The sequence below is a fragment of the Ammodytes marinus genome (genome assembly GCF_949987685.1).
Source record: "Ammodytes marinus genome assembly, chromosome: 9".
Taxonomy (NCBI): domain Eukaryota; kingdom Metazoa; phylum Chordata; class Actinopteri; order Uranoscopiformes; family Ammodytidae; genus Ammodytes; species Ammodytes marinus.
Genome location: NC_137213.1, coordinates 18,245,270 through 18,270,544, shown reverse-complemented (window position 1 = coordinate 18,270,544; position 25,275 = coordinate 18,245,270). Strand labels below are relative to the sequence as shown.

General features: G+C 43.2%; 2 protein-coding genes across 2 annotated transcripts in view; both read left to right on the top strand.

Moving 5' to 3' along the window:
- The window catches only part of st3gal3b (ST3 beta-galactoside alpha-2,3-sialyltransferase 3b), a gene marked incomplete at its 5' end in the record, with an annotated part of 32,878 nt that extends 24,091 nt beyond the window's left edge, over positions 1-8,787 (top strand). The window contains 3 exons of the mRNA XM_080034051.1: positions 831-977; positions 2,467-2,613; positions 5,160-8,787. Of these exons, the coding sequence (XP_079890177.1) occupies positions 831-977; positions 2,467-2,613; positions 5,160-5,249 (384 nt within the window). The 3' untranslated portion in view covers positions 5,250-8,787. The remainder of the gene's footprint in view (positions 1-830; positions 978-2,466; positions 2,614-5,159) is intronic.
- A 10,460-nt stretch (positions 8,788-19,247) lies between these two features.
- Positions 19,248-25,275, top strand: part of artnb (artemin b) — a gene marked incomplete at both ends in the record, with an annotated part of 24,342 nt that continues 18,314 nt past the window's right edge. Inside the window, 2 exons of the mRNA XM_080034050.1 lie at positions 19,248-19,374; positions 20,748-20,930. Of these exons, the coding sequence (XP_079890176.1) occupies positions 19,248-19,374; positions 20,748-20,930 (310 nt within the window). The remainder of the gene's footprint in view (positions 19,375-20,747; positions 20,931-25,275) is intronic.

Here is a 25,275-nt window from a genome sequence, read left to right as displayed (position 1 = left end):
GGCTAATCCAGAGTGGCACTGAGCAGATCCAATAGTTTTAAACTTCAACAGACACCCGCCTCCAAGTGAGTGAATGTTTGACAATTACAGCAGTTCCAGACCTTCTGTACAAATGAAATTAGGTACGATGGTCTGGTAGCACCAGGCTACCAATATACTACCTTCAAAGCATAAAGCAAACTCCATCATCAAGCCTGACCAAGCACACTTCGACTGGATCAGGGCAGAGGTTTTGATTTGTCAGTTCTGTTGGGAAGGTCAATGATAATTCTGATGTGAACTTATTGGGTATTATGTTTGTATCTGCTCCTCCTAAATTAAAAATGTTTGTTCCAATAATTGAACAATATATAACAAAATCTTGGTGGCAATAAGTCCAAAAGCCTCTCCCTATGACTAATGAAAATGAGGACGGGAAGAGGGGGACGGTAAAGCACTGCAGGGCAGCTGCACCCCTCACCCACTGCCTAATTCTGCTCCTACCAGGGCTCGTAATTACTGATGTCCTGCCTGATTTCACCCCATTTAAAGGCCCAAAAGCCATTTCCCTAATCAGTGTTGGTATGGGCTCTGGCTTCTGGTTGGCTTCTGTGTTTTATGTCAGCGTTAAAGAGGGAAGTCTCACTTTGATGTTGGGATGGTAAATTGCAGGTTGGGCTATCTGTGTCATCATGTGAATGTCACTCCTGTGTTTTATGTACATGACACTGACCCTTCTGATAGAAAACAGTCCAGTGTTTATCTTGTGAACTACTAATGCTTAATGTTCTGTTTTTATTCCCTTCTCTTTTTGTCTGTGTTCCTGTCTTACTTCCTTGCCAATACCTCAGAGGGGCACCGAGGGTTTTTGGAAATCAGTGGCTCACTATTTGCCTCGGGAGCCAACGGAGATAAGAATCCTCAATCCATACTTCATCCAGGAGGCCGCCTTCCAGTTCATAGGCCTGCCTTTCAACAATGGTGTCATGGGCAAAGGGGTAAGAGACACATGGACGCACATACTAACAACATCATGGATTTTAGCTCGTAAACTTTTTGTGACATTTTTATTTTGATCTGCAAATTTTAATGGAAATTTGAAAATAGTTGTTTGCACAGGATGACACAAAAAATGCTAAAGTCATCCCTCTCCATAAGCGACTGAGACATGACAATAAAAAAACGACAAACTCCCCGCAAATTGATTATTTCTGAGGGAAATGGATTAAATGGGAAATCTAGATTGTGGATGAGTTGATACAGATTTAGGGCTGTATCAAGAACCCTATTGTTTTTATTATATATTATAAGTGTATGTAAATACTATACTTAAGATCCTGTTCGTCTGGACTGAGACCTCTATTTTTGGAAGAAATGGAGGGAACCAATTTTCACTGATGAACACCAGCAATCAATAACTAGTGTGTATGGGAACATAGTTGTGTGTAAAGTAGACTGCTTGTATTCATGTTATTACTGAGCTGTGTAAGTAGAGGTGGGATAATGTTAAAGAATTGAAGAGGACATGAGTGTATCACCATAATTCTACCCTATGGGGCCACCACAGCACCCCTGCATGAACTCCACTCTGCAACATGTGTTCAACATGTGGGCATATGGCCTCTGTGCATGTATGTGTGTGAGAGAGGCTGTTGGTCATTTGTGTGTGTTTGCACACATGCACATTTGTGTCTTGGTGTTAGCGGTGCTGTCTCATACAATACAGGCTGCAGACTTGGATGATCTGGCACACTCTTTTCCTAAAACACTTTGCAGTCTCCTCTGACCATCATAGTTTATGCATGTGGATATTAATGAGCAGGTCTGTTAGTTATACTAGTGTTTATGTTGAGTGTGTGTGTTTGTGTAAATTAATGTGTATAAGAACACAGTAGGGGGTTGGCCAGCTGCTAGTCCAGCACCACCTACCCTGAGGGCTGCAAATCAGGGTAATGATTTAAATGGGGCCTCCCTCCACTCATTCTTCTGCACCCACTTCCCCCCCCCCCCCCCCCCCCCAAAAAAACACACACTCTTTTTCCTCTTTCTTGTTCTCTAACACATACGAAAACACACACACACACACACACACACAAAGAGATCCTGTACCCCCCAGATCTCTGGCAGCCTAAGGCATTTAGGAAGCGCAGTTCAACCCTGTAGATCACTGCGTCGTAGCAGGGGTCGCGTCTTAAGGTAATAGTTAATCACCAAGTGCTCAAAGTCGGTTAGCAGTAGTGGAGCAGAACAAAGACAGAGGTACAAAGGAGGAAAGGAACCAGATACATAAGAGAGATAGGGACATCTGCCTCTGGGAAAGATCAGATTCAAAATAGGCTGAAAATGATAAACTCTCCCATGTGTTTTTGTCCATATTAATCCTTTTAGTCTAAATCAAAAGATTATTCTGGTGCATGTGTGCTGAATGTGTCTGACAGCCTGTGTTTGTGTTTTTTTTTTTTTTTTTTTTTTTTTTTTAAACTACAGAACATTCCAACTTTGGGAACAGTTGCTATAACGATGGCACTGCACAACTGTGATGAGGTGGCGGTGGCTGGTTTCGGCTATGACATGAACAAGCCACATGCACCTCTGCACTACTACGAGACTGTAAAGATGTCGGCCATTAAAGAGGTGAGTTTTTTCACATTTTAGCACAGTTCTTATTTCACAACAAAATAAAATAAAAAAATCCTTGCTGTGTTTTGAGTCCCACAAAAAGTAAACTTCTTTAAATATCAAGGCGCTCCTAAATGAGCAGATTTTTTTAAGATTAAATCTGGTCTGACATTCTTTTCATTCTAATTCTGGTTTATTTCTACCTGCTCTGGCCACTGAGGAATCACTGAAGAGAAGGGACCACCACTGATGTGGAGGGAAGGAGGGGGTGAGGTGAACCAAAGCCTCTCCCCGCTTTTGTGTTTCCTTTAAAAGATGTAGCTATCTGGAGCTGGATGAAAGTTTTGGCATAGTCGCACTAATTGCATCTATCAATCAGGATTCTGTGCTGATCAGCTCCTGGTACTTTGACATATGGTTATTCAGCTATGAGGCTTCATGGCAGGCTCCTAAACTGTGATGGTGGGAAGGAAAATGTCTGTAGGGTGTTGAATGCATGCATCATAACATGATTCTAGTCCTTCACTACTCTGAACACTCATATTAACTCAGGAGATAACGTTATATTTTCATGTAGAATCTTTTATTTATATATCTTAAAATAGTTTTTAATTTAAATAAAATTTGAGTAAAATTTGAGAAAATGAGGGACAGTTATTCCAGTACCTGGCTAATGAACATTTATCTTTACTGAAAACACAATAAAAATTATTCATGACAACCAAAATAACCAAAGTGTTAACTAAAAGATTTTAAAGCAAATATTACTTGGGTTTTCCTTTTATGAATGAAGATAGAAGATACATAAGTAAAAAAGATTCTGCCGTATTCATTTATGCATGCCTTTGTATGTGGTCATTAGTCTGTTTTAGTGAAGCACAATGTTTATAATAAAATGCAATGTAAATAGTCTTAACTTCTCTATTCTCTCACCTGATGAGTACTGTGGACATAAACCTATAAAAGATTTAAAACAACCTGTGACAACATAAAAACTATATTCGGGATAATAAAACTAAAGCTGAAGAATGAAAACAATCAAACGGTTCAATCTTTAATCTCCCCACATTTGAAGTGGCACTGGTCTGTCATCATCACACTAACAGTTTGAACAATCTTTGCCCTGGTGACAGATCTCTCCCTCCTCTCCATCAGTCCAGTCTTCCTCTCAGTGTTTACACTGTTAGCCCAGTGGAATCAAAGATGTCAGTAAACCATGAGCTCAGTATAATGATAACCTTTTGTCTAAACTCTCCGTGAACCTTTGGCATTTATTATCACCGTCTTCATCAGCGTTGTTCTCCACACATGGCTAATTAACGGGAACACTTTTGGCGTTTTTATTGTTTGGAACACTTAAACACTGCACTGAAGGCCCCCGGCTTGTTTTTAATTTTGTGGAACGGCGCGGACGCTGAGCCATGAAATCATCCATCGTCTTATTCCACTGCTTTGGGGAACCAGCATCTGGACGGTTGCTTTAAAGCTCCACGGAAATCATGTAAGCAGGCGACATGCATGAAAATGTATAATAAAATGTCAGAAGAATCATTTCAGACAAGTGTGGAGCTGCACCAATTGATTTAGTTAAAGCTGCTATGATTTATAAACTGACTTTCCTGCTACTTTCTCCTTCTGCTTCCACGATCAAGGACACGTCTTTATATTGCACCTTAGCCAAAAACACATCCGCCAGGGGAAAACTTCTAATGTGTGTTTGCCGGCTAGCTAGCTAATTAGCAACCCAGACTTAACATTATGAACGGCTTAAAATGTTCCTGCAAAAGTCATCATCACACAGTTTGGATGCTAAATGGTGATGCTCCCTATTCATCACTGCTTCCAGCTGTCCTCAACTTCTGACCTCAGTCGTTTTATATTCAGCTCGGCTGTCAATCAAACACAAACACCCGCCTGTCATACCCAGAGCGTCGGAGGCTAAATCTGAAGTTATCAGCTGGACTTTAAAACATTACTGGCTTGTTTTCTTATGTTATTCCAATCCAACTGTAGCTCATTGTTCATCATCATCCTCCTGCTGTGTCCCATCACGTAGTGGTAGGAGGCCCGACCGAGCCCAGAGAGGCCTACAGTCCGTAGGAGAGTCTCTGACCAGCAGGATAGACCAGAGGCAGCTGCAGGGCCCAGCCTCCTGTATAGCGCTCCACTTTATTTCTCCCTCATATTCCCTCCTGTACGTTTCTTCCTCCAACCTATTGCCTCCTTCATCTGCTCTTTGGCTTGTTCCTTTAGTCTCTCCTCATCCCAGAGCACCACACAGGAACCAGCGGCTCTGGTTACACGTCGGCCCACTGGACCGAATCCTCATAGCACAACAGGGAGGAAAGCTGACCCAGCGTAGCTTTAACTCATCTATATGCACACATGAAACACCCACACGTATAGACACTGGGAATACGAAAATATTAAACAAGCATACAGTTCTTAGCGTCTGCAATAACTCCCCTTGATTTATAATAAGAGCAATCCTCACAATCAGAAGGGGTTTTGTTTGTTTGTATCACTCTTTAATTTGTTTCTTCTTCTGGTTTTCCCCCCAGTCATGGACGCACAACATATCCAAGGAGAAGGAGTTCCTTCGCAAGCTGGTGAAGGCCAACGTCATCGCAGACCTGACCAATGGAATCTGAGTTTACACCCACCCACAGTCTCCTTATGCCTCTTCCCAATGGACTACTTAAACAGGAAGTGGGGGAAAGGTTCGGGAGTAAGAACCCTTAGAATCCGGGTGGCCTGCCCGCACACCTTCTGGGTTTTAATATCAAAGGAGATTATTACAAATTCTAATAAAAAAAAAGAAAAAAAAGATACATGAGGTGTGCTGTGGAGAAATGCACACATGTGCCTTCTGAACCAAAGACCCCTGCTGATGGAAGCAGGTGGTGGGGCAGCGTATAGGAGGGACTGGATCTGCCTGGTTCCTGTCTGACCAGGAGAGCACTTCTGCCCCCCCCCCCCCCCCCACGCTTCAACGTTTACCACTTCCTCCCCCCTCCGCAGTATCACACTAATCAATAGTGAGCGCAGAGGCGACGTGTTGACATTCATGTGCCAGGTTCTAGCTCCACTCACTGGCTAACGTGATGAAGGGGGACGGAAGAGAGAGCAATGACACAAGGACATTTAGCGGAGAGAGAGAGCGCGCGTCTTGAGTATTAGCAGTGCCAAACGTACCTCGTACAGGGGAGAAGGTTGTCCTCCTCTCCTTATATGCTGCCTGAATGTATTCACTTTTTCCTCAGTGTAAATATCAAAGATTTTTACTGTGCTTTTTAACAAAGCTGCAGCAGCCCCCCTCCCCCACCCAACCACCACCACATCCCACACCTTCCATTTTATCCATTCATTCACTTTTCCACTGTCTGTACAGGGTGAAAAAATAACCCCTGTCAAGCCAAATGACAGTAGATCAATCAGTCAGATGCTGCCACATAGACTGGGTAGGTCTCACTTTGAGACCCCAACATTGAAGTGTTTTAGTAAAATACAGACTTGAGTTTTTTCAGTTTCCTCTGTGAAGACTTTGTTCATATGGAATTGGTTAGTGACTTTATAAACTAGGTTCCTTCTGCTGGTTCAGCTGGCTATACGCAGTGGTTGTGTGTTTTAAGATTAATACACTTAAATAATTTAACACTCAAAAAATGATTGTTTTTAATGATGACTTTGGCCACGTAGGATTTTCTACTCTAAAAAGTGTTGACGGGAGTAAATGTAGATCCATTACTTGGGTCAGTCTACATTCTCTTTGTTGTGGGACTTAGCTCAGCTGCTTAACTAAGTGAACTTTGCTGCAGTATCTCTCTGTTCTGCTTCTTTGTTTCTCTATCCTTCCCCTCTTCTGTTGGCTCATGTCACGGTACTGTCTTCATCACTTCATCAGCTGCAGCGCAGACACACACCCTGTATGTCGGCTCCCTTTTCCAACCTCCGGCTGCTGCAGATCTCTTTTGTTCTCAAGTAAATGTTGACATTTTTGGATTGTAGGATAAAAATATATATTTTTTTGAGTTCATTTTAATTATTTATTTTGTTACAAAGTCCAATGGACTTTTGGTCACAGGCAGGCCTGATTTCTGTCCCTGTGTAGAAAATAATGAAAAAAAAAAAAAAAAAAAAACACAAATTAAAATGTGTGTTTCATTGGGATTCAACATGTGCTTCCTCAGTGGACAGAATCATCTTTTAAGTCTGGAGGAAGCAGTGTTGTGATTGACTCTATGAATGAATCTGTTTTCTTAATTGGCTTAGTATTAAATTGTTTTTAGTCAGCAGCCCTTTAGTTCTGTGTTTTATGCATCTCATGTTAACACAGTGCTAAATCTCATATAAACATGTGCTGATCATGTGCAAGTTGCACTTTACAGGTGAAGGTCCTGCACATGCGTCTCAGTATTTCAACAACAGTGCATTAACATTCTGTCAGTGTTCAGTTTTACACAATCAAACCTTTTCTTTCTCCCTTTTGAAAAGAACAAAACAATGTCAAAATGTCATATCTGTTTTGTTTTTTTTTTTACATTTTAACAAATGAAATCAGCTTTACATAGTGGTGGTGCATATACATTTGTTGTTTTATGGATTGTTTGTTTTTACTTTGTTGAAATTACAAGTCAATGGAATTTTACCTATTCTAAGTTTTTACTTCTTCTTTGGAAGTGCATATTTACTGTACATTGTGCACACGCACACACACAGAGGTTCACTTCCATTACTCTCAATCAGTAAGCTGCTCTTGTTGCAATCTGTTACATTGCTTCATCACACGTTCCTTTTCCTTGATTCAATGATTACAAAACCCTGCATCCCTGCGTCCTACCCAGTCCCCTCTGAGCTGTCCCACTGGGTTTTAAAAGGAACGGGAACTCATATCATGAGGCGCTCTCTGTGCCTTACACCTCGTCACCTGGGAAACCGTAGCGAGGAGTATGACTCTCTTGAACCACGAAACGGCAGCCGGTCGGCTCCAGGTCGAGACGGGTCACTCCTCAAGTCTGTCTGTGATTTCGGACCAGTACATTTCATATTAATGTATGTGAATGAAATATAGTCTAGGAAGACTTAAAGCTCCATACTGGTTTGTTTTGTGTGTTGTAGCCCATAAACTACACGTTGTATTTTTTTTTTAAATGTTTGCTGCTAAACTGCAACTGTTAATGCAAGAGATGAGCAAACTCACCTTTTTTATTTTGAATTATTTTTTCTGTCCTCGGTTGCTTGTTTTTTCTGCAACATTGCTCATTGAATCTATGGTTTAGGGCAACCCACTGCTCTCTGCTGTTGTTACATACACATTTACGTTCACTCTTTACAAGAAGTATAACACTGCCTGTGAAAACAGCTGTATATAACGTCCTCTGTGGCTTTGGAGGGAGCTTAGTAGAGTCTGAGAATGTAGGATCTGGTGTTTTTTGGAGCGCGATCGATACTGGGGACTGCAGGAGTGGAGATACTTTTCTCTCTGCTGCCACGATTGTAATCCTTATTTTTTTTAATAAGTCTCCCCTGACCCCTGACTTAATGGAAGTGCAATGCCAAATCACTGTAGTACCTCGTTAATGATTGAATGTTGGAACATCCGTGAATGCACCAGCAAGCGAGATTTGAAAGTGGTCCCCGCAGACAGCTGCATGACCACATCGTTATAATATCACTTGACGATTAATAAAGGAGACGTAGATGTAGAAAGTCAGAGAATATGTATAACAAATGGGTTCCATTGTTCTGAAGGCAGATTGTCCATAGCGTACCCACATGTGAAATCTGTGGCTGGTTCGAAAGGCAGAAAACCCATTTGAATCTCATGTAAATTAGTAGTCAGCGGGCTAAAACACACTAAACCACCAGTATGGTATTTTAAAGCTTTGAGACTTAGCAGATCCCCCCCCCCTTCCTCTTCTTCTTAGTTTTGAATTATTACAAATGCTGGAGGAGTTCAAATGAATTGGACCCAAATTGCCTTTATGTATCTGCTTTAAACATTCATCATATTTATAAGCATTATAATTTTTTTTCATCATCACTGGAAAGTCAGAGATATGTGTGTTTGTTTTTAAATATACAGTTCTAAATGGCTTTCTGCAACTCAATAAATAAGTTTGTAATGGACATTTGCCTGTGCATGTTGTTTGCATCTTTCGACTGCTTCTGTGGAGCAGCTGGATATTATGTTTCCCCTAACAGCTCATCAGTGTTTCTGATTTGTATTTTTCATTTTTGTATACATATTTCTGTACACTGAATGTTTCAGTATATATATAGTAAATATTTTGATGTATTTAGTCTACTTTTCTGTTTTTGTCTCAACTGATGACACAGTACTTATCATCCTTGCTTTTGTCAAAATGTGACAGCGGGTGGCCTGAACTTCTACTCAGAATGGCCTTCGTTGCCACAGACTAGTATACTAGTTGAGGGGGGGCTCATTTTATACATTGTAAGTTAGGCATTATATGGCCTGCGTGTCACGTAGTCTGTTTCAGAGGTTACAAACTGCAGGAAGCTCTCAGTGAAGATGAAGGAGGGATGGGACGGAGGAGCGTGGAGAAGGGGATTTCCTCTCCCGCTCTGCGCTCTGTATCTCCTACCTGCAGAGCCAGAGGAAATCATTTTTCAATCCTCCGTCGACCGCACTTCCTCCCTAATGTACTCTCCTCTTCTCTCGTGTGTTTATGTCTGTCCCTCTCCGACTCTCACTTTTCTCCCCCTGTCCATTTCTCTCCTTGCCTTGCCCCCATTCTTTCTGTTTTGCTGTCCTCTCCCATCTCTGTGCCCTGTATTTCTCTCTTCACCTGCTCAACTCTTTAAGGCAGATCTTGTTTCATTGCTGTAGCCACGAGGGACCCCTTCCAGACCCATTGCACGTGCACACACACACAATAACACACAGGCTATTCAGCTGCAGCCGTGAAACTCTCACTCACTTTCACGCACACACACACACGCACCGCAGCATCACCATAAAGTGGCGGAGCGTTGCTGAGAGTGGCCGCACGCAGTTCCGTCCAGCTGTGGCTGCTGTTAAAGTCTGTATCGGTGTGAGGTGAAAGAGGACGAGACTCTGTGGGCCCTTAAAGCAAGCGCCGCTGGACCGTCCCATCCTGCTGTTAATGGGGTGCCAGAAGACTTTTTGGCCCCCACAAGTCACGCATCACCGGTCCCCTCAAAAACCAGCCTGCTCTGGCTACAAGATGCAAATAAGTTAAATGCAAATATTGACATTATGTTCACACAACATTATAAAGGTTGACTCAACTAAATTTGTTTGGATTGAATTATGTTCATCCAAATATATATATATTTGTTTTTCATGCAATATGTTTTATTGCAAGTACAAAGAGCATAAATAAAGACAAAAATAGAACAGAGCCTGTACTGCCCCTATACCTCCCACCCTGTTTCCCTCCGTCCACCCCAACCCAGGTCACTGGGAAACAAATAGCCATTAAAACAAAAGATAGATGGCAGCAAGCAGAATGACTATTACAAAGGAAAAATAATTTAAAAATATAATTAAACTGCATAAAAAATAAAATGGATAGGTAGCTAAATTAGTGCCTAAAAATGAATTACTATTTTGTGTGTGGACAGTGTTTGCTGACATCCACATGCAGGGTGGGATCGAATGCTCCCTCCACTGCAGCAGAAGCTGGAGGATATTTGCCACCTGGAATGTCCCTGAGGCACCTGGCTGTGCGGCCGGCTGGAGGCGGTTGGTCCGGCAGACAGGGCTGTGAGGACGCCTGCACCTCTTCAGCCGACGGGCCTTTTATTCTCAGAGACAGATTCTCCGCCCCACCTCCCCTCACAAGGACTGGAACGGAGGGGCCACGACCCCCGGGCCTGAAACTGAAACTCCTCGTAAAAAAAGAGTTGGAATGGGGAAAGAGAAAACACCCTTTCAGACACCCATATTTTTTTCTCTCCTCTGTTTACTTAATGTCAGGTCAGCTGATGTGGGAAAACAACATTCCCCTCTTGGTATATGTAAGCATGGCCCACATTCTGTCACTTTACCTTTGTGTCTATCTGTAACACACCTACAGGGCTGTCAGGTACCTGTATGACTAAAAGAGTGCTCCCTCTGGTCCCTGTCAGCCTCTATAGTTGTGGTATCCGATGGCCACTTGGTAGTGAATATCAATGACAATGGTTTCACAATAACACAAATCATATCAAAAGTAATACAGCTATTCCAAGATGGCAGGACCCCCTTATTTGTTTGTCGGGCCTGCTGGGATGGAAACAACACACAAACAAGTGCCCAGAGGCGAGGACCAAGTCAAAACATAAGTAACACTTTACTACATAGGCAGAAATGTGGCCTCTAAGGTGAAGTAGATGAGAAATACAGTTATAAACAACTTTGGCATGGTGCATCTTGCAAAATCTTGTTTATAGAAGCCAGAAAATACATTAATGGTAATGCCAGCTAACAATGAATGTTGATGCCCACCACTATTGAATAGTAGAAAGTTAATCCGTTAGTTTTTATCGTATTGAAGTCTAGCAATCATTTGTTAAAGTTGAACAATGTCAGGAAATAGTAACGGTTAGGGTTATGGTTGGATTGCTGTGACATATAACAGACATTAATTGTCCTCAGATGATGAATCTTGATGACGTTTGTGATCCCCTGACATCTGTTCCTCTAGCACCGCCATGATGATAATTCTTGCAGTTTCATTTTCAGTAGTGAAATGTCTGGACAACTCTTGGATGTTGAGGCACATAAGGTGAGTGGTAGCACCCCTATAGCACACGACAGAATGTGGTCAGGGCAATATGGGGAGAATGTGATCGCCTATTCCCTTCTTTGTCCGTCAGTAACAAATCTGTTTGCCGTATCAGCACTGTTAATCATATTCAAACAGAAAAGCAACATCCCACATGTAACTGTTTTTCCTGGGGTGTCATTCCCCAGGTGGCGTTGTAGGTCCTCCCGTCAATTCTCTCTCTATTGCCCTCGACACAGATGCATTGTCATTCAATTAAAATTCATACATTCATGTTCCCATCCAGATTTATTGTAATAAGTTGGTGATGCCTTCACTATGTAGTGTACCATCAGGCCAAAATAGTCATTTGTACTGTGGTTTATGACTAAATTACTAAACGACATAAAGTCCACATCTTTCCACCTCAGGCTAAAAAAACACATCTCTTCCAAATGCACCTTGGCTAAGAAGATGATGATGATGATGATGGTTTAAATAAAAGGAGAAATAAATTGCACTTACATGTTGCACTTACAGTATATGTAGCACTTTGTAGTTTGGCTTTTTTGAATCTAATGTACTTAAATAATTGACCTTTAGGTCGAAGCACCACTGTGCCTCAGGACGGCCTTACAGAAACACTTGCTTAATACATGACTTCAATGATGAATGGGTTATAATTGTCCATAATTCCTTTTTGATTGTTCAACTTATCATTCCAATTGCACTTCCTTGAGATAAGACTGTATGAAGCCAGAGTGACATACTGAAGGTTCACCACTGCACATTGTTGTAGCTCCTGTGTTGTGTTCTCTGCACACCCTGCTCTATCCATCCACATAATGACGCTTCTAATCGAGCCACACACGCTGACGCTTTCTTTATGATTTGTTCATACGAAAAGTGATAAAAACTCATTTGGATGCCTGCAGGAATGCAGCTTTGACGTGCTCTGATGACATGTAAATGACTGCAGATTTAGCCACGCTGTATTCCCCTGTTCATGCTAATGTGGAAACAAGTCATGAAGTAGACCTACACTGGTATGCTCTTCCAGCTACAGTTTGACTTTGTCTCACAGACTTGGCCTGTGCGCTGGATGAGGGGAGTTCCCACTTGAAAAGTAAAAACAAACTTTGAAAGCTGGAACAGGGCCAAAAAAGGAAAGCTACATTGCATGGAGAGAGCAGCGAAGAGATGGAGAGAAAGGACAAGCGGCGGGGGCAGCGATCTGACCAGGTGAAACCACAGAAATAATGGAGGACATTTCAAATGCCCTTTAACTGTCCTTAACATCTGAAAAAAGTCACTCCCTTCTCTTTCTCCCAAAATCCAAACCACTCAACCTCTCCACCATCGGGTCCTAAACTTGGTTGGACTCAGCTGCTCCAAAGGCCCAAACCAGCACCCTGTGTCCATGGAAACAGCTGTGCACATCCCAAAGAGCACCAGCACTTTCTTCTCATTAAAAACGGTTCTCTTAAAAATACATGTTTATATTCTTACAAGGAAATGAAAATTCCGCAACGGCCATTATTTTCATGCAGCTGGCCTGTGTGTGTGTGTGTGTGTGTGTGTGTGTGTGTGTGTGTGTGTGTGTGTGTGTGTGTGTGTGTGTGTGTGTGTGTGTGTGTGTGTGTGTGTGTGTGTGTGTGTGTGTGTGTGTGTGTGTGTGTGTGTGTGTGTGTGTGTGTGTGTGTGTCTGCGCGTGCGCGTGCGCGTGTGTGCGTGTGTGCTGGGCCCACCCAGACAAACGGCTCACTGGACCCTTACAAGGTCCAGTCAATGGGCCCACTTAACTCATGCTTTACTTGTATCAATGAGTGTGAATGCCCTCTTAAACATCACTTGTTTCAGTGTGCTGGTGCTTCCTCTGCCTGCTATGGGTGAACTCAGGTTGGATTCCCATTGCTTGGGCTATATGTTGTGCGTCAGCAACCTTTGAATCCCACTTATTTCTCTGTGGAAGTTTCCTGATCCAAACATAAGCTGCCACTCTGCGACAGCACATTTCTATCGCAACATTAGCAGAGGCTCCGCTATCGTTCACCTCTCCCTCTGCTCAGCCTGGCTGCTGGTAGCTTTGTGTTTCCAAAACAAAATGTACAAACATTGTTATTGGGTACCAAAGCCGTTGCCAGTTCCTTCCTATTTCTCTCCTTTTGTTTCTGGCACCTTGATTTATGTACAGGTCCTGGCATTGCTGAGAAGTCAATTTAGCTAAAAGCAAAACATAACGATAGAACGTTGACCTTTTGACATGTAGGTTTTCAAGATGAAATACGATATACCTTACTCTCAAGGAACCCCCCCCCCGTGTGTGTGTGTGTGTGTGTGTGTGTGTGTGTGTGTGTGTGTGTGTGTGTGTGTGTGTGTGTGTGTGTGTGTGTGTGTGTGTGTGTGTGTGTGTGTGTGTGTGTGTGTGTGTGTGTGTGTGTGTGTGTGTGTGTGTGTGTGTGTGTGTGTGTGTGTGTGTGTGTGTGTGTGTGTGTGTGTGTGTGTGTGCTTGCGTGTGTGTGTGTGTGCGTGAGTTGTGCTGGCATGGGGTTTAACTGTGGGTGTACAAACAGTGTCATGCTGCAAATCCCTCTCATAACACCAAACAAGTTCATCGCCATTGCTCAGAGTGATGGATGATGTAGACACACACTTCATATATGTGTGGCCCTAGCTGCAGCGAGGTGCCCTCTGACTGCTGACCTAGACGTTCTTTACACAGTGGTTCTTTTTAATGGGGGGACATTTTTTCCTCCTGCGGTTTTTATCTCATCTTTTTAAGAGGAGGGTTGGTATTGTTCTGCGGCTAACTCAGTTGTGTGTGGCTGGGTGTGTTTAAGTAGTAAAGTTGGCTCGTTTGGGATAATATCAGGGAAGACAGTTCTATCAATGATCCACTTTGCTATCTTATCACGCATCTTGCATCTCAGTGTGTCACTTATACTATGTATACAGTATGTCCCTAGCAGGTCTTTCTTCTTCCTTCATGTAGTTATTGAGCTCATCCCTTTTATCTGATTGTACATTCCTGCATGTCATGCACCTCAGCTGTGTGCATTGTTGCCTTGTTGGTCGCTACTATTAATAGCACCGTGGCAGAGACCAGGGATCCACCCTACATTTGTCTGTGCCTCTGTGCGGAGAGTGGGCCCGGAGAGGAAAGTTAAGGAGCTGTTTACCCAGCCTTTGTGTTTGGCGGGCCTCAGTGTTTGCCCTGCAGGGAGTGCCTCTCCTGGAGCTGGAGGGGGGTAGGTGGAGTGGGGTTGGGGCGGGCGGGCGTGTGTATGTGTGTGTGTGTGTGTGTGTGTGTGTGTGTGTGTGTGTGTGTGTGTGTGTGTGTGTGTGTGTGTGTGTGTGTGTGTGTGTGTGTGTGTGTGTGTGTGTGTGTGTGTGTGTGTGTGTGTGTGTGTGTGTGTGTGGAAAGTGCATGGTGTGTCTGTGCATTGTCAGAGGAATCCCAGCTCCTTTACTTTGTACAGTATTCACTCTGCCCATCCTTCAAACTTGACAACAGGTGACGTAGACTGGTAAAGAGGCCAGGGCAGGACAGACTGGGCAAACATATAAAGCAGGGCGGTACACATGAGTGACTTTGTGTGTGTGTGTGTGTGTGTGTGCGCGTGCGCGCGCGCATGTGTTTTTGTGTACTTTTACAATATTTTTTGTGAGAAACCAATTTGAGCTTTAGACCTTAGGAGTTAGGACATTTTGGCCGGTTCTCACCTTGGGACAAGCCTTTAAATAGCTGTTTGAGGGTTAAGACATATGTTTTAGGGTAAGGGGCTAAGTCCTATATGGGATGGATTATGTCAATGAATGTCCTAACAAGTATAGCCGTACAGCTGTGTGTGTAGAAACCATAGATAGTAAATAATATGGATGTAGCATCCGGGCTGACCTCAGTTATTCACACGGCATCCAATAATCCTGGTTTGTGCGCGTCGCCATTTTGTGAGATTTTTACTCCGCCTCACGTCGGGGGGAGGGAGATAGCTGACGTATACCTCCGAGGCAAAGTGAGGGACAACGGGCGGAGAGCTGTCACTCTTGAGATCGCGCCAATACATTTTAACTTCCAAAAGAATAAAAACTAGCGTGGTCCAAAAAAATTCACCCCCCTCAGTGTTGTCATGGAGATATGACCTAAACATACAGACTAGAATGTTTTTTTAATCCAGGCCTGAAATAGGTTTAATAATGCTGTGAAAACGGCATGTTTAACATTGGAGTCAATGAGAAATGGCTGTCTTCTGCATCCAGCCCCCAGTGGCACTTCCGGGTTACTACAGTTGTGGTCACTTCCTTATTGGATGCTGGTAAAAATCGCTGAGGTTGGGGCTTGGTAGAAACTAAAGACAACTCCAAAGTGGCATAAAGTGAGTACAAAAGACACGGCTGCATCTCTTGTAGTCATTCTGTGTCTCTTTCAGTTTGGGTGTCTTATTCCCATGTAGGAGGGATGGGAGGGGGACCTTTTACCATAGATAGTAAATAATATGGATGTAGCATCCGGGCTGATCCTTAGAGATGAATGTCACAAAAACACAGGAACTTGTTTTTCATGAAAAGGACCATGTGCAGCCCCTTACAATTAGGGGACAAGTTGTAGAGGTAGTAGACAGTTTCAAATATTTAGGTACATTTATTGATTGCAATCTAAATTTTAGTGAAAACAAGACTATATTTTTAAAACCTGTAACCAACGTCTCCATCTACTGCGCAAACTCAACTCATTCAGAGTGAGCAAGCACATTATGGAAACAGTTTATAAGAACCTTATTGAGGGCATTTTAACTTTTAATATGGCAATGTGGTATGGTAACCTAAACGTAAAAGGAAGAAGCAAGCTACAGAGAATAATAAACCTTGCCTCAAAAATCATAGGGACAAAACAGAAACAATTAAGTTGTATGTACGAGGAAGTGCTGAGGAAAAAAGCTGTTAAAATAGCAAACGATCCGTCCCATCCACTCCATAGGGAGTTTGAACTTCTTCCCTCGGGTAGACGTTACAGAGTGCCAAGGGCAAATCGTAACATTTTTAAAAATTCCTTCACTCCTAAAGCGATTGGGGTACTGAACACCATGTCCCGCTGATGTGTATACTGCCACTGCTGCCCTGCTTCTTGCCCTGAAGATGTCTGTGTAAATATTGTTGTTGTTGCTTTTGTTGTTGTTGTTGTTGTTGTTGTGTTGTCCTGCTTGTTGTTTTTTATATGAGACCAAAGACAAATCTCCACACCGTGGACAATAAAGAATTAACTAACTAACTAACTGACCTCAGTTATTCACACGGCATCCAATAATCCTGGTTTGTGCGCATCGCCATTTTGTGAGGGGGAGGGAGATAGCTGACGTATACCTCCGAGGCAAAGTGAGGGACAACGGGCGGAGAGCTGTCACTCAAGAGATCGCACCAATACATTTTAACCTCCAAAAGAATAAAAACTAGCGTGGGCCAAAAAAATTCATCCCCCTCGCCCTCAGTGTTGTCATGGAGATATGACCTAAACATACAGACTAAAATGGTTTCGTGGCCCAGGCTGTAAATAGGTTTAATAATGCTGTGAAAACGGCATGTTTAACATTGGAGTCAATGAGAGATGGCTGTCTTCTGCTCCCAGCCCCCAGTGGCACTTCCTGGTTACTACAGTTGTGGTCACTTCCTTATTGGATGCTGGTAAAAATCACTGAGGTTGGGGCTTGCCTTTTACAAATTTTGACTTTATTAACATTTGAACAAAAATTGGCATGTCCAAAATTATTCATACCCTTCTCAATAGTCAATAGGAAAGCCTTTATTGGCAATTACAGCAATCAAACGCTTCCTATAATTGCTGGCCAGCTTGTTGCATCTCTCCACTGGTAATTTTGCCCATTCATCTTTGGCAATGAGCTCCAACTCTTTCAGGTTGGAGGGTCTTCTTGCCATCACCCTGATCTTTAGCTCCCTCCACAGATTCTCAATTGGATTCAAGTCAGGACACTGGCTTGGCCACTGTAAAACGTTAATGTGTTTGTCTGCTAACCATTTCTTCACCATTTTTGATGAAAAATATTTTTTTCCACAATGATGCCTTTTGTACGTCGTCTTATTATCTTTTGGGAGAAGCCTGTGTCATTTCCATCAAGAAAAAGCTTGCTGGTTTCATAAAAGTAACTTTAAGTCAAAATGTGCCAGGGGTATGAATAATTTCGGTTTTGACTGTATGTTTTTATCCAGCTTGCACTGTGTGTCTGTGTATGTTGCCTACAAGTGGAATATTAGAGAAGCACTCGACATTTATGAGTCTGGGAGTGTAAACATTGAGGGACAGCTGTCACTGGCGGCAGATTCTTCCAGCGGAACACTCCAAAAACGCTCCAGGACCGTCCTAAGTATGTGACAATCACTCCCCTCCCTCGCTCCCTCCCTCGCGCCCTCCCTCCTCTCAGCGCAGGAACAAAAAGATATCTGAGCTATGTGTATGGGGAAGAAAAATCACAGCACTTTGTACCGCGGCCACCGCGCTCCGGTTTCACACAGTCTCTGACAGGCGGAGCGGCGCGCTGTTTTTACGCATAGCCTCCAGTCCTGCGAGCCATTGTAGACATTGTTTCGCAGCTGTGTAGTTAGACTCCTGAGAAGACACCGGAGCGACACTCTTTCTCTGATCACTGGATACCTGAGTCCAAAGTAAGAGGGTTTCCATTTTTCTTTTCTTGTTTTAAGAAAAGAGAAGCACTTGCTTGGAGACGTGGACTGTAGCTGCGTAAAGGTGCGACGCATGGACTATTTTATGTATGAAAAGATATTTCGACCGACAAATCAGCGCCTTTTTCAGTTTGAACTTCACATTCAAGTCCGTTTAAAACCAGCTGACACGTAAATGAAGACGAAAAGCAAGGTGATTTCGTCCTAGATTAGGGGACCGCGCAGGGGTCCCTGGATGGGACGTTGTGATCCTGCGTCGACCACGACTTCACTGTAATGAGACGCAGAACACGTTGTGAGAAATGTCCCGCATTGTTATTTAGACTTTACTAGCTGTTATTGTAGGCAAGACTGAACAAGTTGCCGGAGGTAAGGAGAGGGGAGTCACGCCTGAAAAACTCGCTTCATTTCATTAAACGATGATTGGCCATGAGTCAACAGGGAGACAGCACGAGCAGCTAATTGAGGACAAAGATCTTGCACTTCTGATTGTTTTACTGTCCTCGTCTCTCGTTTATGTACTGTCACCGCAAACAAACTTCTGCCTAATTAGGTCTTTATATAGACTTTTATCGCGCGTGCACCAGACAGTTGTAAAGTTTATTTCCCCCTGACCTGGATAGCTTTCCGTCTGCAAAACGTCCATCTCAAGTCATTCAGTCTCGTATTCTTTCAGAAATGACAAATTTAGCTTAAAAACACGTTTGACATAACTTCGCTTATTCTAACCGTAGAGTAGAAAACAAATGTCTCTGGACACAAGACAGGATGAGGAAAATGAGCCAGAATGGATTTCCCATACAGGAATCAGATTTGATTAAACACCTGATGTGGGAACTGTGTTTAAAACGTGTGAGAAAAAGTGAAAGAGAAAAAAAATCTCATCCAGCTGAAATATTTCTATCAAACTTTAAATCAAACTTGTAAAAATAGAGATATTTTGTTTTAGATGATAGGCCTTTGGGTTACCAGCAGCAGCCAGTATTCACTATCCACCCTCTCTGTTCTTGTCCAGGGTGCTGAGACTCCGCGCAAGAAAAGCCGTGACAGGAGACCCGGCCAGAGGAAAAGAATTGGCCGCGTTAAAAAACGAGGAGGAGGCGCCTCTCGCGTTGGAACAGAACCGCTTTAGATGGATCCTTCGTGTTTGCTTCAGCCTCTGTGGAGACGTCCTGCTCTGAACACTACTTGCAAGCCGTGACAGTGAGTTAGGTGTGAAACATGACACATCTCACCGGCAGCATCGTATGGATAGGCAAAAACATGAGCAGCATCCGGCGGAGAAGAAGCGGCTCTCTGGTCCTCTCCGGTGCGCACTTGGAGCAGAATGCGCTCAGGGCAGCGGCTGGTAAGGCGCCATTCAGATTCCCTAAACTTCTTTACACAGGGATTTAAGATCAAGTGCCATATAGTGATTTAGAGGTATATCACTGGATGTCTGTATGCATGATGCTGCTGTGAAAGCAGACCTGGCCTCTTGTCTTCTTGTTTGCTGTGGCAACATTGACATGGCTGTTTGATGTCTGATTTCTTTTCACCTCGGTGTCTTTTTTATTTTTTTTGCTGAGCTCCAAACCCTTACTGCACGCACCTGTCAGCTGTTTTACACTCTTCTGACTCCCAGGGTCACTGTGACCTGGATTTCATTGTTGAACTTAATTTAGTGTTTATTAGGAGTGTTAGTGAAATGCAGTCTGGGATAAGGATGGAGGTGTTTGTTCTCTGTGGTTTATCAAGCAAAGTTTTTAATGATTTATGGCCTGAAGTCTTTACAAGGTGCTCGAGGGTGACTCTGAATTATGGGGAAATATATATCTGTGTGTGTGTGTGTGTTTTCTTTTGAATGAGGAAAAAGCCATGGCGGCGGTGAGGAAGTCTTCCAATGTGACCCCTCTCCTATGGTGGGCTGCAAATCTAAATATCAAAGTGCTGGGCACACAAACACACACACACACATGGCTGCATCAATTTCTCTTCTCAAGTACCTCTGATGGGATCAGGGGCAAATCAAGTCTGTTAAGCTTCAGGTGTTTTGACATACCAAAAGTCAAGCCCATTTCTTCTCGGTTTCAGATGAAACTGTTTAGATGGCTTCAGCTCTGTGAACTTGGGGCTTCCGCTCGTGTGTTCACAGACTCTGGATTGTTTCCTTCATCACAGATCACAGCTTCAGTTTGTGGGACTTTCCGTTATCAAGCGGTGCAATTTGTCCTGATTTGTCCACTCGCAGATGTAAAATAAACTATGTGATGTGTCACGCACATCGGTGGATGAACTTTCTTGCTCTGTGAGTCAGTGGCCCACTGACTCACTCACTCACTCCTGTGCACACAATGTCACTCACGCACACAGACCAGGCTCAAGTAGAGGGACGGCAGGTTTCTTCTGATGTTGTATAGCGTTGATATTTTATCTTCACATGTCTTCTTCACATCTCAAAGTTGTTGTACTTGATGAGACGTGTGTGTGTGTGTGTGTGTGTGTGTGTGTGTGTGTGTGTGTGCGTGCTTGTGTGTGTGTGTGTGTGTGTGTGTGTGTGTGTGTGTGTGTGTGTGTGTGTAAGAGAGAGAGAGAGAGAGAGAGAGAGAGAGAGAGAGCTTTGGCATCACCTGAGACATGTCACACATCCCCAGCAGGCGCCCCACCACTAAATGTCTGTAAAATGTGCGAGAACATGGAGCGAAACAACCTATGTTTTTCTTTGCTCTTTGTCGTTTCAAGTGGCCCCAGTTTGTTCTCAGGCCTGCTCCCGGCATCTCACACTCCCCCGTCACGCCGCCACAGCTTTCACTTCCTCCAGTCAAAGGTCAGGGGGGTCAGCGGCCCCTACCGAGGGTCAGGTAGAGCGGGGCCCCGGCCGCAGTCTTGTTACCAGCAGCCTCCCTCCTCCTGATGTGTGGTCTGGTTTGTTTTAACTGGCATGTGGCTTTACGAGAGCTAGCGTGTCGTTTGTTGCTGTTACGGGCTTAACTCTTTCTTGTTCTTCTCGTGCTGTTCTGTGTTTGCTATAGTACCGACTCACACATTGACAGTTAAAACACATCAATTATCATTTGAATGTAGGAGCATATACTCATGAAGAGATTTAGAGCCACTGTGGCAGCAGACAGAATCTGTCACTGCTCTCTCCATCACTTCAAGACTTTAAGGAATATTAAGGAGTAAAATCTGCATTTTTTTAGAAGAGCTAGGTGGCATCTTTTTCTCTTCGGCCTCCTAACAAACAAAACACATAAAAAGCTACATCCACCTGAGAGAGAGTACATTTTTTTCTGGAGCCCAACAAAATATTATCAAATTAATTCAAAAGACTATGAAGAACAATGTTTAGAACCAACAGGATTATTTCATCCTTTAGCCAAGTGCACTATAATACTTGATTTCTTAATTTTAAGAAAGGCACATGTTGCACATTTAAAAAAAGTTGTCGACAGGTTTGTTATAATATAGTAAGTAATCTAGCTTTGAATGGTTCTGTAAACACAAGAAACCCTTAAGGACAAAAGCTGTGAGGCTTCCAAAAGTCTTGACACAAACAGAAAAGTTGGAAGGGGCCTTAGTGCAAAAGGTGGATTGCACAAGTTGTTCATAGTGGTACAACATCAAAATAAAAGGGACACGCTTCACACAGGGACAGGCTTCAATCCTGCGAGCAACAGATTCTTCTTCCACGCAGTGAAATATTCAACTGTTAAGGTAGGACAGGATCTCTTCACATTGGTGGAAATCTGTCATTAAAAGATGGATGTGTGTGCCCCTCAGCTGCGTCCCAGCCCCTCGGTGTGTAACGTTACTCTAGTTATTTTGTCCCCCGTGCTAATGGAGAGAGTGCAGCGCGAGAGATTGATTATGCAACCTGAAGTGCCACAGGGCAACTTCAATCTGGAAGTGCTTAGAGTACGCAGCCAACCACAGTGATACCTTCAGGGCAAATTGAAGGAGGCATGATCTGACAAAAAGGAATTTCTAATTTGTTAGATGTATTCCTTCAGACAAATGCTTCCCATGCTGTTTGTGTTTTCTGGGGTCCTTTTTGCTTTTTGTAAGGGGTTGCTGAACAATCTGGTGTAAGTACGCTGGGGAAATACCTCTGTCTCTGATCTCGAATTGTTTCACTGTTGTTGAGCACTTTGACTTCTTCAAGTTCAAACGGCGTAAATGATTTAGAACAAAGCAGCAGTTACTGTAATACTTTTGAAACCACTGATGAAACATAAAGCCAAACTCCTGTCCTTATCGCAAAATCGCCCCTGCTTAAAACAACTTTTTCCTCTCAAAAATCCAGAAGAATGTTAACAAGCCAAGCAGCGCAGTCTTTGTGTCTGTGAGAGCGTTTTTTTATACAATAAGCTGTATTCTTCTGAAATTAGCAGGTCAGATTCATTAATCACAGCGGCTCAGGGCGGCTTTGAACTATCAGGCCAGGTCATTAAACCCAGTCTGTCTGGGGCACGAGCGGGCGACACGGAAACACTTTGGAGAGAGCACTGGTCGTTCACCCACAAGACACACACTAATAATGAACAGTGTGTCTGTGTGTGTGTGTGTGTGTGTGTGTGTGTGTGTGTGTGTGTGTGTGTGTGTGTGTGTGTGTGTGTGTGTGTGTGTTTGTCACAGATGGCCACTTTTCCAAGTGCTACTCTCAGGCTCAGTGTGGACTTAATTTGGAGAAATAACAACACGAGATGGGAGCAAGGAAAGGTCGTGAGGGTGGGTGGATGGTGGGATAGGGGGTTTCAGTGGCTGAGTGTGCATGTGTGGTTTTGTATGAAAGGGGGGGGGGGGTGTGTGTTTGCGTGTGCAAAGCTCCTTTGTAGTGGAAATATCAGTTTTACAAAGTGTGTTTGACAGAAAATATAGGCAAGAAGAGAATGACATAGAAACAGATAGTTTTCCTTTTTATAGTGTGTGTGTGTGTGTGTGTGTGTGTGTGTGTGTGTGTGTGTGTGTGTGTGTGTGTGTGCATGCATGTGTCTGTGTTCAATCTCCTCCTCTTCATCCCTCTCCATTCTTTCCCTCTGTCCTCTTTTGTGACCTGTTATAAGTGATGCCGTCCTCACATACACCGGAAAGTGAAATCCTACCCTCATGATCATCGCTCTAACGCGGCTAAAATGTGTTCCCATTTAAGGTGAGGCTCACCCAACCGCTCTCTCTCTCTCTCTGTGGCTTCCTTTTAAAAACCAACTTAATCAAGCAGGAATTTGGGTTGTTAGGGTCAGGGACACTGGGAGAACGCCTTAGCGAGAAACAGGGAGAGCATAAGAGGGAGACGTTGAGGACACAGATGTGTCGCATCAGAATGTGGCTGTATCTCAGCGCTCATGGGAAAACTGGATGATGATGAAAGTGTCACGTTTGATTTATCTGATTTGGGTCACAAGACACTGCTAAGTCCGATGCATTGTGAGTCTCTCTGCGGCTAATTAGTGCTAACTGCACATTAGCTAAACTTTCCAGTGACCCTGCACACTTAATCTTGTAGAGGCTGCTGTACATGTTGTAAGTTACAGCTCATGTGGAAAATCCTACAGAGGGTTCATTACGTTTCCTCAATGTACCCGGGGGAAAAAAAGCTCTTTCTCTTTTCGCTTCTCAGTTGCAAAAGCAGATGCAGTTTTTTGGTTGTTTTAAAGGATGATTAAGGTTCATTACAACGTGTCACAATCAATTATGTTGCTATTAATAACATTGATTGTATTCACTCATTTAATAGCTAAGAACTGGGCAACATTGCTTAAAAGAAGATACAACCATGTAAACGCACAAGGCGGTAACACAGGTTTAAAGTTCCATTAAGACATTTTTTGGCTACATTTGGACAAGCTTTAGACACGTCATTATAATTTATTTGGAGTCTTGTATGTGTCCTGGTGACCAATATTCACTCTCTTTTAGCTCTGTTTTTGGTGTCGCCAGCTCCTGAGGGAAATGTGTGGTTCTTTAGCAGCTAAATGCTCCCCTATGTCCTCCAGCAAGGTGCTAACTTGGTCTGCTGTTTGGTGTTAAGCAGGTGGAATACAGTTGATTCATCAGAGCTTTCTGAAAACAAGGCTGATGAGAGTGTTGAGACTCAACCAAACAGTTTTGGACCCTTGAATCAAAACAGTTCAAGACACCAAAACCCCCTTTTCACATTACACATAGTCTTTTGATCCATTGTTGATATAAAATTATTGATAAATCCAGATTTAAACCGAATTGTAAAGCGAGTTACATCTTTCATATCTGAAAGAGGGAATATAGACAGTAAATTGATGCACACACTATCTATTTAACAACCACCATAGTTGACAAACCAACCTACCATACATTTTTGCACACACAGTTTTCACATATTACGACTCACTTCCATATAAAGGGTTTTAAATAATCTGTTTTAACTATTGGTTTGCCAGAACCAGGGATTATATGAGAGCTGTAATTCTTCTCCTGCGGGACCTATGTTATTTTGATGTAAGAAAAAAGATGGACAAAGTTATGTTAATAAGACTGAAGTTGCATTAAACCGATAAGTCTTTGGTTTCCTCCCCACTGTGGAGAGATCACATCCAAAACCAGTTAATCATATAAACTTAAGTATCCCGTAAATTATTTGAGTTTATTTATTAACTAACTTGCGCATGTAATTACTTCCCTAAATGAAATGTTCTTGACAGATTTACGGATAAAGCAGTTACGTGACAAAAAGCGAAACCACAGTTATTGGCAGGAGAAGACAAAGTGCATACCTACAACAATAGCAGCCATTGTTTGTCAAATGTACCAATCGAGTGGTGATCAGTCCGGCATGAAGAAGAACAGCAATCTGTCAACATAAACGGGAGAGTTTGATTTGCTCGTCTGAAACCAGGTTGCTGAAAGAAATATCAAGGGAGTCGGAGATATCTTAGCAGCTAAATCATCAAATTCCAGGACTGAGGGTGGTACCTGACTCATGTATCCGTGACATTGTTAGAGACTGTGGTAATTTTGTAGTGCAATAACAACCTAATTTGGTTACCAAATATCCCCAATTATTTCAGTCAATTTCCTTGCTGTGAGCTCTATTACATCCTCAGCTGTGTGGGGTTTGTGAGGATGTTTCCTTTAGTAGAGCCAGGTGTCTGTGGTGTCTGAGCTGATGCCTGAAGCTCTCTCTCTCTCTCTCTCACTCTCTCCCTCCCTCTGCCTGTTGGTGCTGGCCATGGATGACACTTTTATGCCCCCCCCCCCCCCCCCCCCCCCCCGCTGTGATCCCGGTGCCTTT